Raw genomic sequence first — 14,687 nt, 5'->3', positions numbered from 1 at the left:
GTTCGAGACAGCACGGAAGCTGTTGGAGGATCAGTTAAAGAGACAAGTAGGACTTTTTGTGGAATTTTCAGTGACGTTCAATCATTGCGATTTTTAAAAACCAAGAAGATTGGAGTCATGGACATTGAGTTATCTCCCCATAGTACATTGAACACCTCAGAGGGCATAGTCGTGTGCAGGGATTTGTTTAACTGTACAGAAGAGGATATTGTAGAGGAACAAGGTATTGTTGCGTACTGTCGCTTAAACACACGAAGCAATGGAGAAGTGTCACACGTATTAACTTCAGTAAACCGAAGTCTCCGGAAAAAATAAAAGCTGGGTTTCACAGGTTGGATGTGCATCCGTTTATCCCAACACCTTTACGTTGCTTTGGGTCTCAGAGATTCAGACACACGGCCGCTTGTTCCACAAGGAAGCAGATATGTGTACGTTGTGAACCATTACATCCAGATGACCAGTGCAGGGATCCTCCTGTCGGTGTCAACTGTCATGGACACCATTCTGCAAGGTCTAGGAATTGTCCTATTTATAAACAGGAAGTAGCCATTTAATAGATCAAGACAATAAGAAAGTCAGCTACTTTGACGCAAGGAAAATTGTGCTTGGCAGAGCGCCAAAGAAGGCTTCATACGCACAAGTTGCAGCCGATCCTACAGCTTCTTTAAAATTACAAGATGTGCTTTCAAAATTGGCACCAGCGTTGGCTAAAAAGGTCGAATGTATCATCGAGGATAAAATGAAAAGTCGACCATCAACAGGAAATAGTCCAAAGCCGTCGCAAAAGAAAGCGGAAGTTTATGTGGAAAAGAGCTTCGTAAAGTCTAAATCTGAGCCTACAATTATTACATATGTTAAGACAAAATAAGCAGTAACTGAGAGAAAGACTGAGCCAACTACATCTAAAGTAAAGGTGCGGGAAGAATAAAATCCTCATCGAGGGATCCGCGAAACCGGAAGTGGTAATATTGGAAAAGGAAGATATTAAACAACCAACAATAGAGCCTCAAAAAGCACGGAGGCCTTTAACCGAGAGAACAAGAACTTCGGCCGCCCCACATGTTTTAGCGGTGAGTGCATCTAGTCTCCATTGTGAAGTACTTCTGACCGCGCCAGCGGAGCCGGTGTCATCCGATGCTAGCAGCAGGAGATCCTCTGACACTTAAGTTGGAGGATCTGAATATTCCATCTCCGTGGCCTCAGATATCTTAGAATTTGACATTGAAGCCTTTAGGAAGATGGAAAAAAGAAGCAAAAAGGATGGCTTAAAGGGAAACCAAGACTATAGAATTGAAGAAGAGATAGATTGTATGTTTCCATGAAGAATTTTGTGATAAAAGATGCATTTTTAATTTTTCATTAACATGTTAGTTTGGATACGTATTATTGATGTTTTATTATAAGTGTTCTGTGTGATGTTTAATGACAAGGGCCCTTTACACTCTTGCCATTCATTATTTATTTAAACGATTTTTCAATGTGTGTTTTTCTTAAATTTTTTCACAGTGAAGTTTTGTTTAACAGTTTTGACCAAATTTCATAAAAAATGATTAGAAAGATTTTAAAATAACAAGGGACTTTTACACCCTTGTTATGTTGTGTTTTCGGGGTTTCAAAAATCATTGACAAGTCTATTTTTAGATTCTCTTTTTGACAACACTAGTCCTTGTCTACGTCACTTGTGCTCTTTTTAGGAGAGGAAAATATATTTTTTATTATTTCCTTGTACGAAGTTAAGGAAGTATTGTGATCGCGAAAAATTTTTTTTTCAGTTTTCAACAGAAATATCCATTTTCACTATTCGTGAATCCATTTTGACTAGTTTCGGTGTAACGTGTGTACGTACGTACATATGTATCTCGCATAACACAAAAACGATTGGCCGTAGGATGTTGAAATTTTGGATTTAGGATTGTTGTAACATTTAGTTGTGCACGTCCCCTTTTGATTGCAGTTGACTGAACCAAAAGTGTCCAAAAAGCTCAAAATCCAGAACATTTGGACTTTTTCTTAACTGCAGTAGTAAGCCCTCACTGAAAGCTTTTCAACGATATATCATAAGTGATACTTATTTTCGTTGGTTCCAGAATTATAGCAAAATAAACGTTTAATAATGAAATATTAATAATATTTGGTTCTTGGATCTTACAAGAGGAAGGTACATCGGTTCAAATACAACTTCATCTCCTTTAAGGTAGATTTCATAAGAAAGCTACCAATTGTAATGGGTACCATGATTCGACTTCCGAGAATTTCGACATATCTTCGCGTTTCACAACTCCCAAACCCCAAAACAGTCAGCCAATAAGTTTATATATATATATATATATATATATATATATATATGTATATTAATTTCTTCAACATGGTACCGCTGATATGTTAAATGCTGATATTAATTAATAGTATTTTCAATTAATAAAATCCACCTTTCCAGCACATTGATGTGAACTCAAGATCTTTCGGCTCACTTGAAAGTCATCATCAGGAGACATAATTATTAGTCAAAAATTTAAAAGGTTACAGTTAAAATATAAAACAATCATGACTGTCCGATCCTACCAGTATACATGTACTCTGGTGGATTAAAATGAAATCAAATAGAATCATGTAATAAAAGAGATAATTATTAGATTAAATTTTTACTTCTTTATATTTATATTTTGTGTGTTTTTAAATAATATATCGTTTTTAAAAAAATTTTTTTCATTAATTAAAATTTTTTTTATTAAAGTATATATGATATTTTTCAAATTAGAAGTATTATAATATTTATAAGAAATATCTAAGATTTTCATGAAATTATTATGATTGTTTTATGACACGTACATCATATCGCAATCCTCACAAACAAGACTGTATACTCCTTGTTTATCAAATTTGGAATCATTATCATATGATTATTTATTAAAATTATTGTTAAAATATTTAATTAATTTGTTATCAGTAGAAAATGCAGGCGTTAAGCCATTATTTTAAATATATATTTTCAGTTTTTTGACTAAAAGGTTCATATTCATTTTTTTATGTACATTTTAATCATTTTATCCGGTATAATTTTGTATTGTTATTCAAATTATATATATATATATATATATATATATATATATATATTTATATAATTTTTTATAAGTTTCTATAACAGTAAAATTTGTTTGTATTTATACATAATATTTTTCTAATACATTTAATTTTATGCCCTCTTTATTAATTTATAATATTTCTAAAGTTGTGTTAATATCAAAAACAGAATGTTTATTCTGCAGTACATTATTACAAAATTATCGTCTGGTCTCTCAGAGGAGTGATATGGTTATCTGATTTGAGCATTTGTGAATTCTTTCTTTGGGGACATCTGAAGGAAAATGTGTTTAAATGTCGCCCTCACACTCTTCCACAGCTAAGGAAGTAGATTATTGAAGAAATTAACGCCATACCCCGTAATATTTGTGAACGAGGTGTACAAACCTTCAAAGATCGTCTCCAACTGCTTAATAGTTAATGGTTCTGCCGGTTCTGCCCCACTCTGTATATATATACTCGTGCATATATATATATATATATATATATATATATATTTTTTTTTTCTATATTTTTTCTTTAAATCAATTTTTTTAATAACCATACTCCTCTGTACCAATACAATTAATTTATATTTAATAGATCAATCAAAGTACAGAGTAACTGAAATAGGATGACTTACCTTATTTCATTTCATAAGCAGAAGCGCTTTCGCAAACTTAATTCGCATCATCAGCTGCATTATATATTTGTATATATATATACAAATTTTGTATATATATTTGTAAAATATATGTATATTTGTACATGTATATTTGTATATGTATATTTGTATATATATACAAAATTTTTAAAAAAATCATAAACTCGAAATACATAATATCATATTACTTACTCATTTATATTTTATATTAACATTTTTTAAACTAATTAAATTTTATTAAAAACTTTTAAATTAAATTTTAATTTAGTTTACCATATTTTAAAAGATTATACAAAAATTTAAAAGACTTTTATTTACATTTAGGATGGATTTACATTAAGGATCTGCATTAAGAAACATTTTAAATTAAAATCAAAGCAAGATGTAAAATATAAAAAATTGTTTAAAAATTATAAATATTAATTAATTAAAATTAAGTTAAAAAGTTAAAAATTAGGTTATTTTTACATAATATTTGAACAATATGACGTCAGTATAAACAAATAAATTAAAATAAAGATAAAAATTAAAACTTTTAAAGCAAAATCAAAAACTTGAATTCAATGATTCGACATTATTATCAAAGCCCGATAGTGGTGCTATCTACTGCAGCCTTTATAATAACGTCATCTTCATACTTTACATATTACAAAGGCTGCAGTAGATAGCACCATTATCGGTTTGGTAATACCGGTTTTGATAATAATGTTGAGTAATTGATCTTCCAATCTGGTTAGTTAAGTAAACTCAGTGAAATTGCTAGCATATAATTTTACTTTACTAAGGTTTAATTTTTATTTATTTTTTTTAATTTTAATTTACGTGTTTATTGACGTTATTCACATATGTTAAAAGTTTTACGTTTTAATTTTTTAACTCAATTTTAATTAATTAATCTTTATAATTTAAAAAAAAAATTATATTTTACATCTTGTTTAGTTTATAATTATTAATTTAATTAAAGTTTTTTAAATATTTTATAAGCTTTTAAAGTATGATAAACTATATTTCATTTAAAATGTTTTAATAAAATTTAATTAGTTTAAAAAGTTTTAACATAAAATATAAATGAATAAGTTATATGATATTATGTATTGCGAGTTTATGATGTTTTCTTGAAAAAAAAAAAATGTATATATAATGCAGCTTATGTTGCGAATGAAGTACCCGAAAGCGCTTCTGCTTATGTAATGAAATAAGTCATCCTATTTCAGTTATTCTGTGCTTGAGTTGATCTATTAAATATATATATATATATATATATAGTGATTTTTAAATATGGAAGCAGCTTTTATACTGCATATATGAGAGGTATTTGGAGGCAAAAAGAAATGGGGTTCTACATAGTTAAAAAAAAATCTGTATTATGGTGGGTTTTTAATTTTTGTCCGCCATATTGAATCTAACAAATTTTTGTTTAAATGGAAAGATGGGCATATGACACATGATTTCGATTTAAAGTTTTACAAGAAAAACAACGGTGAAACCAATTTTTCTGTTAATGCCTTCGTTTTCGAGTTATAAGCATTAGAAGTTTCGATGACGGAAAAATCATGTTAACAATAAAATGAGATAAAACGCACTAAAAATTAACAACACAATAACAAATTAAACGGCTATATCAACTGATATTACTTACTTTAAATATTACTATATTTATTTTAACATTTTAAATAAATGTTCTTGATCATAAATTATTAAGGAAATAAATTTTGAAAGCTTACTATTCACCAATAAATGTTCAAAATGCTTCCCTTTTACAGCTTGACGCTAACCTCAAGTAATAGCCTTTTATAACTTTTTGTATCGTGTCTAGTGGTACACGAGCAGATTTGTCGATTATTCTTATTTTCAATTCGTCAATGTCTGCAGGTTTTGTTTTGTAAACATTATGTTTCAGGTACCCCCAAAAAAAGTAATTGAGAGGAGGGAGGTCTAGGAAACTGGCAGGTTGTTCTATAGCTCCTTTACGACCTATGAAACGATTTGGAAGTTCGTTTAAAATTTGGCATGCCCTTAGATAATAATGACGTAGTGCCCCATCTTGTTGAAACCATACGTTATTATTTAATTCTTGTCCAACATTTTCCTGGATATTTTGTAAAATCCTATTTGCTAACAAGTTCCAGTTAGCATCTCCTGCAAGTTTGTCATCTAAAACAAAAGGCTATATATATTAGTCGTTTCTATCGCACCTGTATATATAATTATCACAGCCATATAACAATGATTTTGGCGTCCTTGGAAAATAATAAATATGACGCTCTTTAATGTCTTTTTTTTAAATAGCTAAATGACAAAAACGTAATTAAAGAAATAATTTTATTATGAAAATTATTTATCGTAATAAAATTAAATTGTTCAAAATTAAGCTTTTTTTTTAAACAATGAAAATGTAAAATATAAATTTACAATAAAACATAACATTTATTCATGGTACTAATTTAAGAATTCATAATTAAAATTTAAATATCGTTAAATAATATTTAACGATATTTAATATCGTTAAGTATCGATATTAAATGATATTGTTAAATTCAAATCGCTCACTAATTGATATTCTATTGACAAAAGGCTTAAATACTTAACAAGGCTTATTACAACACAATACAAAAGGCTTATTACTTTTTGATCTGAAATACGATCTTGATTACTTGTTGATACCTAATAAGTTTTGATTATTCTTAATTGGCTAAAACGTCTTTCGGCCGGGGCTATTGTCGCTAGCATTGTCAGAAATATGTTTGTAGCTTGTAAAATACTTGAATATGATTCTTCTAAAACCCATTCATTGAGTATATTCAAAATATCCTTATGATAAATAGTGCTCTGATTTTATTTTCCAATTAATTTTTTATTTGATATTTAAAACATTTCAGTTCATTTATGAACTTATTTTTGTCTAATTCTGGGTCTGCTGCCGACAATAAATTACCTTTTTCTTCTATTTCTGTTGATTATGAAATTAAGCCTTTGTCGGTTAAAAAATAGAACTCTTCTGCAATCTGTCAATGCAGTGAAAGCGTTCTTTCGATTGTGTTATTATAGCATCTATAACGCTGTAACACGACATTTTAATAAAATCTAAATTCAGCGATTCATCATCGGCAAGTTCATCTTTAATTTTCTTCCTTTTATATTTTCTTTTATCTGGTTTGGCATTAATGCCTAATTTTTCTTAAGATCAGCAACCTTTACGAAAATTTGATTTACGATCTATAAATATCTTGATCTCTTTTTTGAAGTAATATATTGACATTATTTAGTGTATTTATTGTACCAATTCCAAAGATTCAAAAATATATTATTGAACATCTGCTTGTACAGCGATTCAGGAAGCGAATGCGAGTCAGTAAAAGGATCGACGTCTTTCATATTTCTCAAGACTGAAATGATATCCTCAAATCGATCAAAACCGACCTTGACTGTATATGCTTTAGAGCACCATCTCTTATCGGAATGCATTTTGAGGCCAATTTTATATATAGGAGATAAATTTTCCCATTTACTAGTAGAAGACGAAAAGAAATTGCAAAGTTCTTGAATAGTATTAAAAAACTTTGTGACATCAACATTTATCGATGCTGCATAAACACCAACAGGATTTACACTGTGGGAGCAACATGGGATATCTCTTGGGAGCTAGTTATTATTTTTTATTACAGCTTGTACACCTTTATATTTGCCAGAAATATTTCTTCCGTTGTATTTTCGATTAAGCCGCGAATATTTTCGATTAGTAACTCATTTTTGATCAGCGTTTTCTTAATTTCAGTTGCAATTCCTTCTTCAGTTTTCTTTGTCGTGTTTATAAAATCTACGAATCTTTCTTCCATCATATATTTACATCGGAATACTTAACATATCATATAATTTCTATAAATTGATCTTTGTGTGAAATATCTGGGGTGTTATCTAAAATTATACTATAATATTTAGCCTGCTGCATTCTTTAAGTTAAAAGATTTTGTAAATTAATTTTGAATTTTCGGTGATAAATAATGATTAATTTGGGAATCCAGCCCACTGTATAAATAAAATTACATGGTCTTATAAGTTTTTATTTTTTGGAGAGTTACAGGGTTATATGTACAGGTGTGCACAATGAAATGTTAATGTAATTTTATTTATATATATTGTATTTATCTGATCAACCTAAGTACAGAATTAATAAATAAAATAAAGAGGATGACACTTACTTTAAGTGGGCAAGGCTTTTGTTCTCATGAATTTTCCAAACCTGGTCTCTTCATACCGTACAACAGATGATCATTGTGTGTTAGCGGCCGGTATAACAAAAGACGATTGTAAAACTGACCTATTCTTTACAAAAATGTTCTCCCTTTTGTCCCTTTCTGGATTCCTGCAATTATTATACTTTATATTACTTTCATAATAATTGGTAGGAATCCGTTACCCAGGGCTGTTATACCTGACTTGTTACAATATATTTATGTGTAGCATTATAAAAAGATTTCACTGTGCATCCAACTATAGAGTTAGTTAAAATTTAATTTAATATGGATAAGTTTTCAGTTCAGGAAAACCCTATTTTTTCATATATAAAATAATATAAATAATAATCTGTGGTTTACTAACACCATTCTGTTTTCTCCATATGGATTCTGTCAGTCTAGATTTTGGAGCAACGGAATTATATTTGCATCACAAAATTATGCAGTATATATACTGTATGCCAGAGTATACAGCCATGAATATCATTTTACTCACTACAATTTATGGAAAAGAGTCTAACCAGTTTTAAATACTTATTTTGTACAAATACAATAAATCCATTGTACTTTAAATTTTACAATCATTATAATTTAGCATGAAGAGGATGATTCTAATGATGAATATTAAATATTCAGCAAAAGGAAGAATTGTTATATAGTTTTATGTTATTTTATTAAATTGCCTTCCCAATAAATGAAATGAGTATTATATTTCAACTCCCAATAACAATGAAAAATAAATTATGCTGTCATTGAAAGCCAATCTAAGGAAAATGTTAGTATGAAAGCAAGACCAGTATGTGATCTACAGTAATTCATTTCAATTAGAAGAGGATGGGATTATTAAAACCTGTAGCACAGAGCTTGACAAGTTTCTACTGAAAAAATTATCTCAAAAATTATCTGTTAGAGTAGCCAGTGCCCTCCTCAGATGAAATGAATGTGAGTGGGACAGAGAGCAAGCAACATATTTTGATTTTTTTTCTCATAAAACTTTGTGAAAGAGCTTTAGTCTAAATTTCATCAGAAAAATTTAATAAAGTTATATTGGCATTCGGACAAAGCCAGCTTGTAGCTGATAAACTAATAAACTAAGATATACTACAATATTAAACAATACATTTCCTTTCAATCACAGTAAGAGGCTACTTTTTTAACAGCTTTGGAAGTGAGTAAAATAAATTATACTGAATTCTTCTGAAAAATATTTAAAGTACAAAAGAACTGTATTATACTTTAGGTATAGTGTTTCTCTATTGCTATCATTGTACGATCTAATGCAATTTATATCTTTTACTATGATACTGTACAATTGAAGTGATATAAAGTTGCCTATTATATGACAAATCTAAATTGTCGTCTGATGCCCTATGTATGTCTGATATATGTACATACACTAACGATGAATTATTTAGATGTGAAGAAACTATGATCATTGAAATCAAAACTTGTCTGATGAAGTACAAAATATGCTATTCAGTAAAAATTTTTATTTATTTTCCTAATATGTATGTTGCAATCTGTTCTAGTGAATAATAAACAACATCCCCCCCCCCCCCAATGGCCCAATTTCGTTCAGTAAAAACGAACAAGTTTTTTAATTTTGTGTTTTTGTTATTTAAAATTATCATATGGTAACTGCATAAGGACTGTAAATTATAAAGTAAGAAAGTATGAAAATGTAATTCTAAATATTTCTAAATTTTTTTCAAATTTCTTTTGTGTTAAGCACTGGTAAATTACTAAAAAGAGAATACAAAACTATAAAGGATGCCAAATCAAGGTAAAAATCAAAACATTTGAGTATTTACAACTAGCAATTAGATTGTATGCAGTAAATTACTGTTATTTTTAATTTATTTGGTATTTAATATTTTAGTCTTATGGTTTTTAATTTTATGAAAATGTAATTCATAGTGATAAACATATCTAACTTTTTTTTTCCTTAGTTGAGCGTGTTATTAAAGCTGTAGAATATAATAAAAGAACCAGAGTAACAGATTACAAATATGCTGAAGAAATGTCCAGGTCCTTTTTGAAAAGAGAAAATGCACTGCCGTACTTCATAAACTGGGGTAATACTGTATTATTACACTTAATTATTTTTACATATAATTCTTTATTCCATTTTATTACAAAATGTTATAATATTTGAATATCTATCCCCCCTTTTTTCTAAAGAAGATGATGCACCTAATTTTGATTAAAACAGTTTTGAAATTATTTTTCCAACATTTATTTGTTACTTTTGTTAAATGTGTTAATATTTTATTGTTTAAAAATGGTAACCAACATGAGGAATGAAAGTTTCAAGTAACATTTTTTAAAGAAAAAATTTTTTATTTATAAAATCATTGTATATATTGTCAACAACATAGTTTCTAGTTTAAAAATCTGAATTGTTTAAAATTAAAGTTAATGTGCAGTGCTGGGTTAGACCATGAGTAGATGTACTTAGATCCATACATGTGATTTCTCATAGAAGAATATATTGTGTTTTGCCTTACTTTGTTTTATTTAATTATTCTTTGTATGTTTATATAAGTTACTGTTTTTTATTTAAAATCAAACGGAGTGTAGATAAGTCCTAAAACATAAAAAATAAGTACTAACATTTTCTGTATTATATTGCATTTTTTCTAAATTTCAAAATGTTTGCTTTTATAACAATTACCTGTTATTTAACTTAAAAGAAAAACATGTTTTTGAGTAATATTTTGTGTAATGCATTTATAATATCTTTTTTCAACTGTACAAAGATTTAAAAAATTATTTAAATTTATTTTGACACACGGAACATTTCATTAGAAAAAAGTTAAGCTTGATGTAAAAGTCATCAAAAAATGGTAGGTCAGAAGCTTTAACTAGACATAGGGTGTTCTGTTTTTTATTGTCTAGTAAAATTAAATTTTTGGTAATTAGAATCTTTGAAACTTCTACTCCTCAGTTACTGAGATTATAAAGAATTGACCGAAAAGAATTGCTCTAAAGAGTTGAACTCTGTACATTGCTGTAAAGAATTAAAAACTCACACAACAGCTCGTTTGACTATCATAAAAAAGATATTGTTTCAATGTATATAATATAGTTCTCTGGCACACAATTATGATGTTCTCAATATTTCTTTTATTTATTTGAAAGTCTGTTTTTAAAAGATTGTTAATGCTTTCTGGATGCTCTTATTAATATCAAAACTTCTTTCATTTAAACATAATTTTTGGGAACAGAAATTTGTATGCAATAAATTAGTCAAATCTGACATCTAAGAGAGTGGAAGAGAAGACCCTCTTCCACAGAATTTAATGGAACTAACCTAGCAGCATCAAACCTGCACAGACATAACAATTAAACCACGCATGCATCATCTACGCACCACGGCAGTACCACCAACATAAACAAAAATATAACTAAATTGCGGGTAATAATTGATTTACCCTCGTAAATATATATATATATTTTTTTAATCAAAAACCAACTTGAACAATCCAAGTACAGAATTACAAAGTAAATCAAGTGACACTTATTTTTCTTTTCTTTATTCCAGTTGCACTTTTGTGGGATCCCACATCATTAGTTGTATATGAATTATATAAAATTGCATATCAAAACATAACAATGTGTTTTTTTTTTTAGAAAATATTCAAATATTGGATTTTAATCTAAGATTAAAGTATGAGCCTGCCTATGTGTCACCTTTATGTATATAGATAAAGGAAAAAATAAATGATTAAAAATTAAATGATTATTGTTAAATGATTAGAAATTAGTTACACCACAATACCAGAAATAAACTGAATACTCATTTAATTAAGATAACATTTTTACTTAATTTTTTACTCTATTTATAGAAATTTCAACTTATAGACTCTTTTTAATTGTCTTAGGCATTTCATTAAGTGATTTTTGTAGATATATAATTAAAAGATATTTTGCACTATTAAAATAACAGTGAAAATTCATCAGATTTTCTCTATTTTTGAAGTTGTAATTGTAAAATATGAAATGGTCATTTAGTCTCAGTGTCAAAACCATAAACCCGGCTTTTATCACCAATTATGACGTGGATAAGAAGGTACCTCTGCAGCTATTATATAATATTATGTAGACATTGCTACATTTGGTCAAATATCAAGAGTGCAGGGTAAAATTAAGTCATGTGGTATACACAAAATGTTTCCATTACAATTCTCTGTATGACCTGAAGCCATCTTTGATCTGAGTATAGAATATTTTGATGTTGAGACTGACTGCCATCCTGAGTAATTGAGATGGCCAAATGTGTATTGTTGCAGGAAATTTAAACAGCTCTGAACCACACAAGTAAAATGTGCCTAACCTAATTGATTAGTTACCCAGTCTAAATATAGCTAACCTATAATCCAACTTGTAGGACTGCAGTCCTAGCATAGCTGTATACAGACCAACCTATGTGTATTTATTCAATTTAGATGTCTCATATAAAGATGTATTTTTTTAATTTCATCAACTGCAACTCCATTTTCCAGTGTGTGGAGGGGAAACAATATCTAACATTATTCAGGTTGTTGGATGAACGGGAACTGTTACCTAGGGTGATGTAAGAGACTGTGTATATCTTCAGCTGTAGTCATTTTACCTTTACTTCACAATCTTCAGTTTTCTATTATACTAATCTCAACTTGCTTTAAATATTTGGCAGCTTTTTTTATGTTTTTCAAGATTGTCTTACAATTCAATGGTAATTCTCCTTTTTCTATATTATATCCATATTGATTAGACATGCACATAGTGACAGTAATAAGATATAAAGGCCTAGCGGCAAAGGCATTCATGTAAAACATAGGCATCATCTTTGGCACTTAGACACAGAGCAACTAAATGAACTGACTTAATTTTCCAAAAGGATCGTAAAAAATTGTGCTACTACAAAATTCTTAGTCGTGTTGTAATTTTGGAATTAATAAAGTGTAAACAATAAGAAAAAAGGGGTCCGGGGGTGTCTGTGTCTCCCCCGGACCCCTACCCAATGGCCGGGACTCGGTCTTTATATACCCCTTGTACAGGGTGTCCCATATAAAACGCAACCCATCAATCACTCATCCATGAAATTTCAAAAGTCAAGCTTACTCCCTTACTCGCTACTGAAATGGACTCGTCCAACATCTGAACATCGCGGCGACGCAGTAGAACACTACCGATAGTAACAACAATGCAATCATAACGTTCAGTGTATTGCTAGAGACAATATGGTGTTTTCGTTAGATGAACGTGTTTTCATTGACGAGTCGTACTTCAGTACGAAATCAGCGGTTGCAGTGCAAGATTTGTTTCGCCATAAGTACCCAGATAAACCGGCTCCTAACAAAACATCAGTATTAAGGTTAGTCGCAAAATTTAGAGAGACCGGTTCTGTTAATAACAAGGAACACAAAAGATCTGCGTCAGTGTTGAATACAGATACAGTCACTGAAATCAAATACCGATTACTCGCTTCGCCAAATAAATCGATCAGACGTTTGCCTGCTGAAATTAATTTGTCTAAATCAACTGTTCATCGGGCGACCAAACGATTACAATTACTACCTTATCGCATTCAAATGGTTCATCAACTTCTTGAGCCCGACAAAGAAAAACGGCTACAATATTGTCAGGGTTCCGTCGATTTCTGCGTGAGGGAATTAATGTTATGGATTCGTTATTTTTCACAGATGAAGCACAGTTTCATTTGGATGGCTACGTAAACAGCCAAAACAGTAGAATTTGAAGCGCTGAAAATCCCCACGTTTATCACGAAAAACAATTACACCCGCAGAAGTTGGGCGTGTGGTGCGCGATATCGCGGAAGAAAATAATCGGTCCTATTTTTTTCGAGTACACCATTAATGCAGAACGATATCAGGATATTTTATTTCAGTTCATCACACTCTTGGAAGAGTAAGACAGACACTGCTGGCTACAACATGACGGTGCGACATCGCACTACGCAGGTTCAACTTCTGATTTCGTCGAGGAATTCTTTGGTAATCGTGTTATCGGTCGAGGCTTGTGGTCACATCTTCAGATTTGACTGCGGCGGATTTTTTCTACGGTACCTCAAAGAAAAAGCCTACAGCAACAAACCACGAACACTTGAACAATTGAAAGTCAATATTGAACAAGCTGTATTAAATATCCAGCCACAAACTTTGAAAAAAGTTACAAGAAACGCTGTAAAAAGAATTGACACTTGTATTCAAGAAGATGGCGGCCACTTCTAACATTTACTCTGAAAGCTGCCTCATTAGAGATCATCCAAAACGCCGCTACCACACCTAGCAGTAATTTGCGGTGCACTCTCACCAATCTAGTAAATTGCGTTTAACTCTCACATTACCTCCCCATACTGGTGACGCGTAAAGCATTATAAATGTTATCGCCGACATTATTATCCTTTTCTTGGAGGATCTAGGCACCTCGTGCGATGACATCAGCCTACTCAGCACAGTTAAAGTTTTTTCAGCTTTGCTACATACAATCAGCACACGTTCGCTGAATCGGGAGCTTTTGTCTAGCGTGAACCCCAGATATTTAGCTTTATTAACTTCCTTTATTTGGCAATCTCTAATTTTGAGTCTGATAGGTTCGATCCTACGTCTGCCAGTCAATGTGATAAATTGATACTTATCAGGCAACAATTCTAACCCATGCACTCTCATCCACTCCGAAATAAGCGACAGGGAGGGAGTCGTTTCCCTTTTCTATGATTATAT

At 30.3% G+C, this 14,687-nt stretch overlaps 1 protein-coding gene across 5 annotated transcripts in view; it reads left to right on the top strand.

Annotated features, from left to right (window-relative positions):
- LOC142322278 (alpha-amylase-related protein-like) overlaps positions 1 to 14,687 on the top strand; it is a 113,669-nt gene that overhangs the window by 70,940 nt on the left and 28,042 nt on the right. For all 5 annotated transcript variants that reach the window (XM_075361185.1, XM_075361187.1, XM_075361186.1 and 2 more), the window contains one exon: positions 9,909 to 10,034. In XM_075361185.1, coding sequence (XP_075217300.1) covers positions 9,909 to 10,034 — 126 coding nt within the window. The remainder of the gene's footprint in view (positions 1 to 9,908; positions 10,035 to 14,687) is intronic.

The sequence above is a fragment of the Lycorma delicatula genome, chromosome 3 (assembly GCF_047948215.1).
Source record: "Lycorma delicatula isolate Av1 chromosome 3, ASM4794821v1, whole genome shotgun sequence".
In the NCBI taxonomy this organism is placed as follows: Eukaryota; Metazoa; Arthropoda; class Insecta; order Hemiptera; family Fulgoridae; genus Lycorma; species Lycorma delicatula.
Note: the sequence above shows the minus strand (reverse complement) of the source record. Positions and strands in the feature narration are given on the sequence as shown.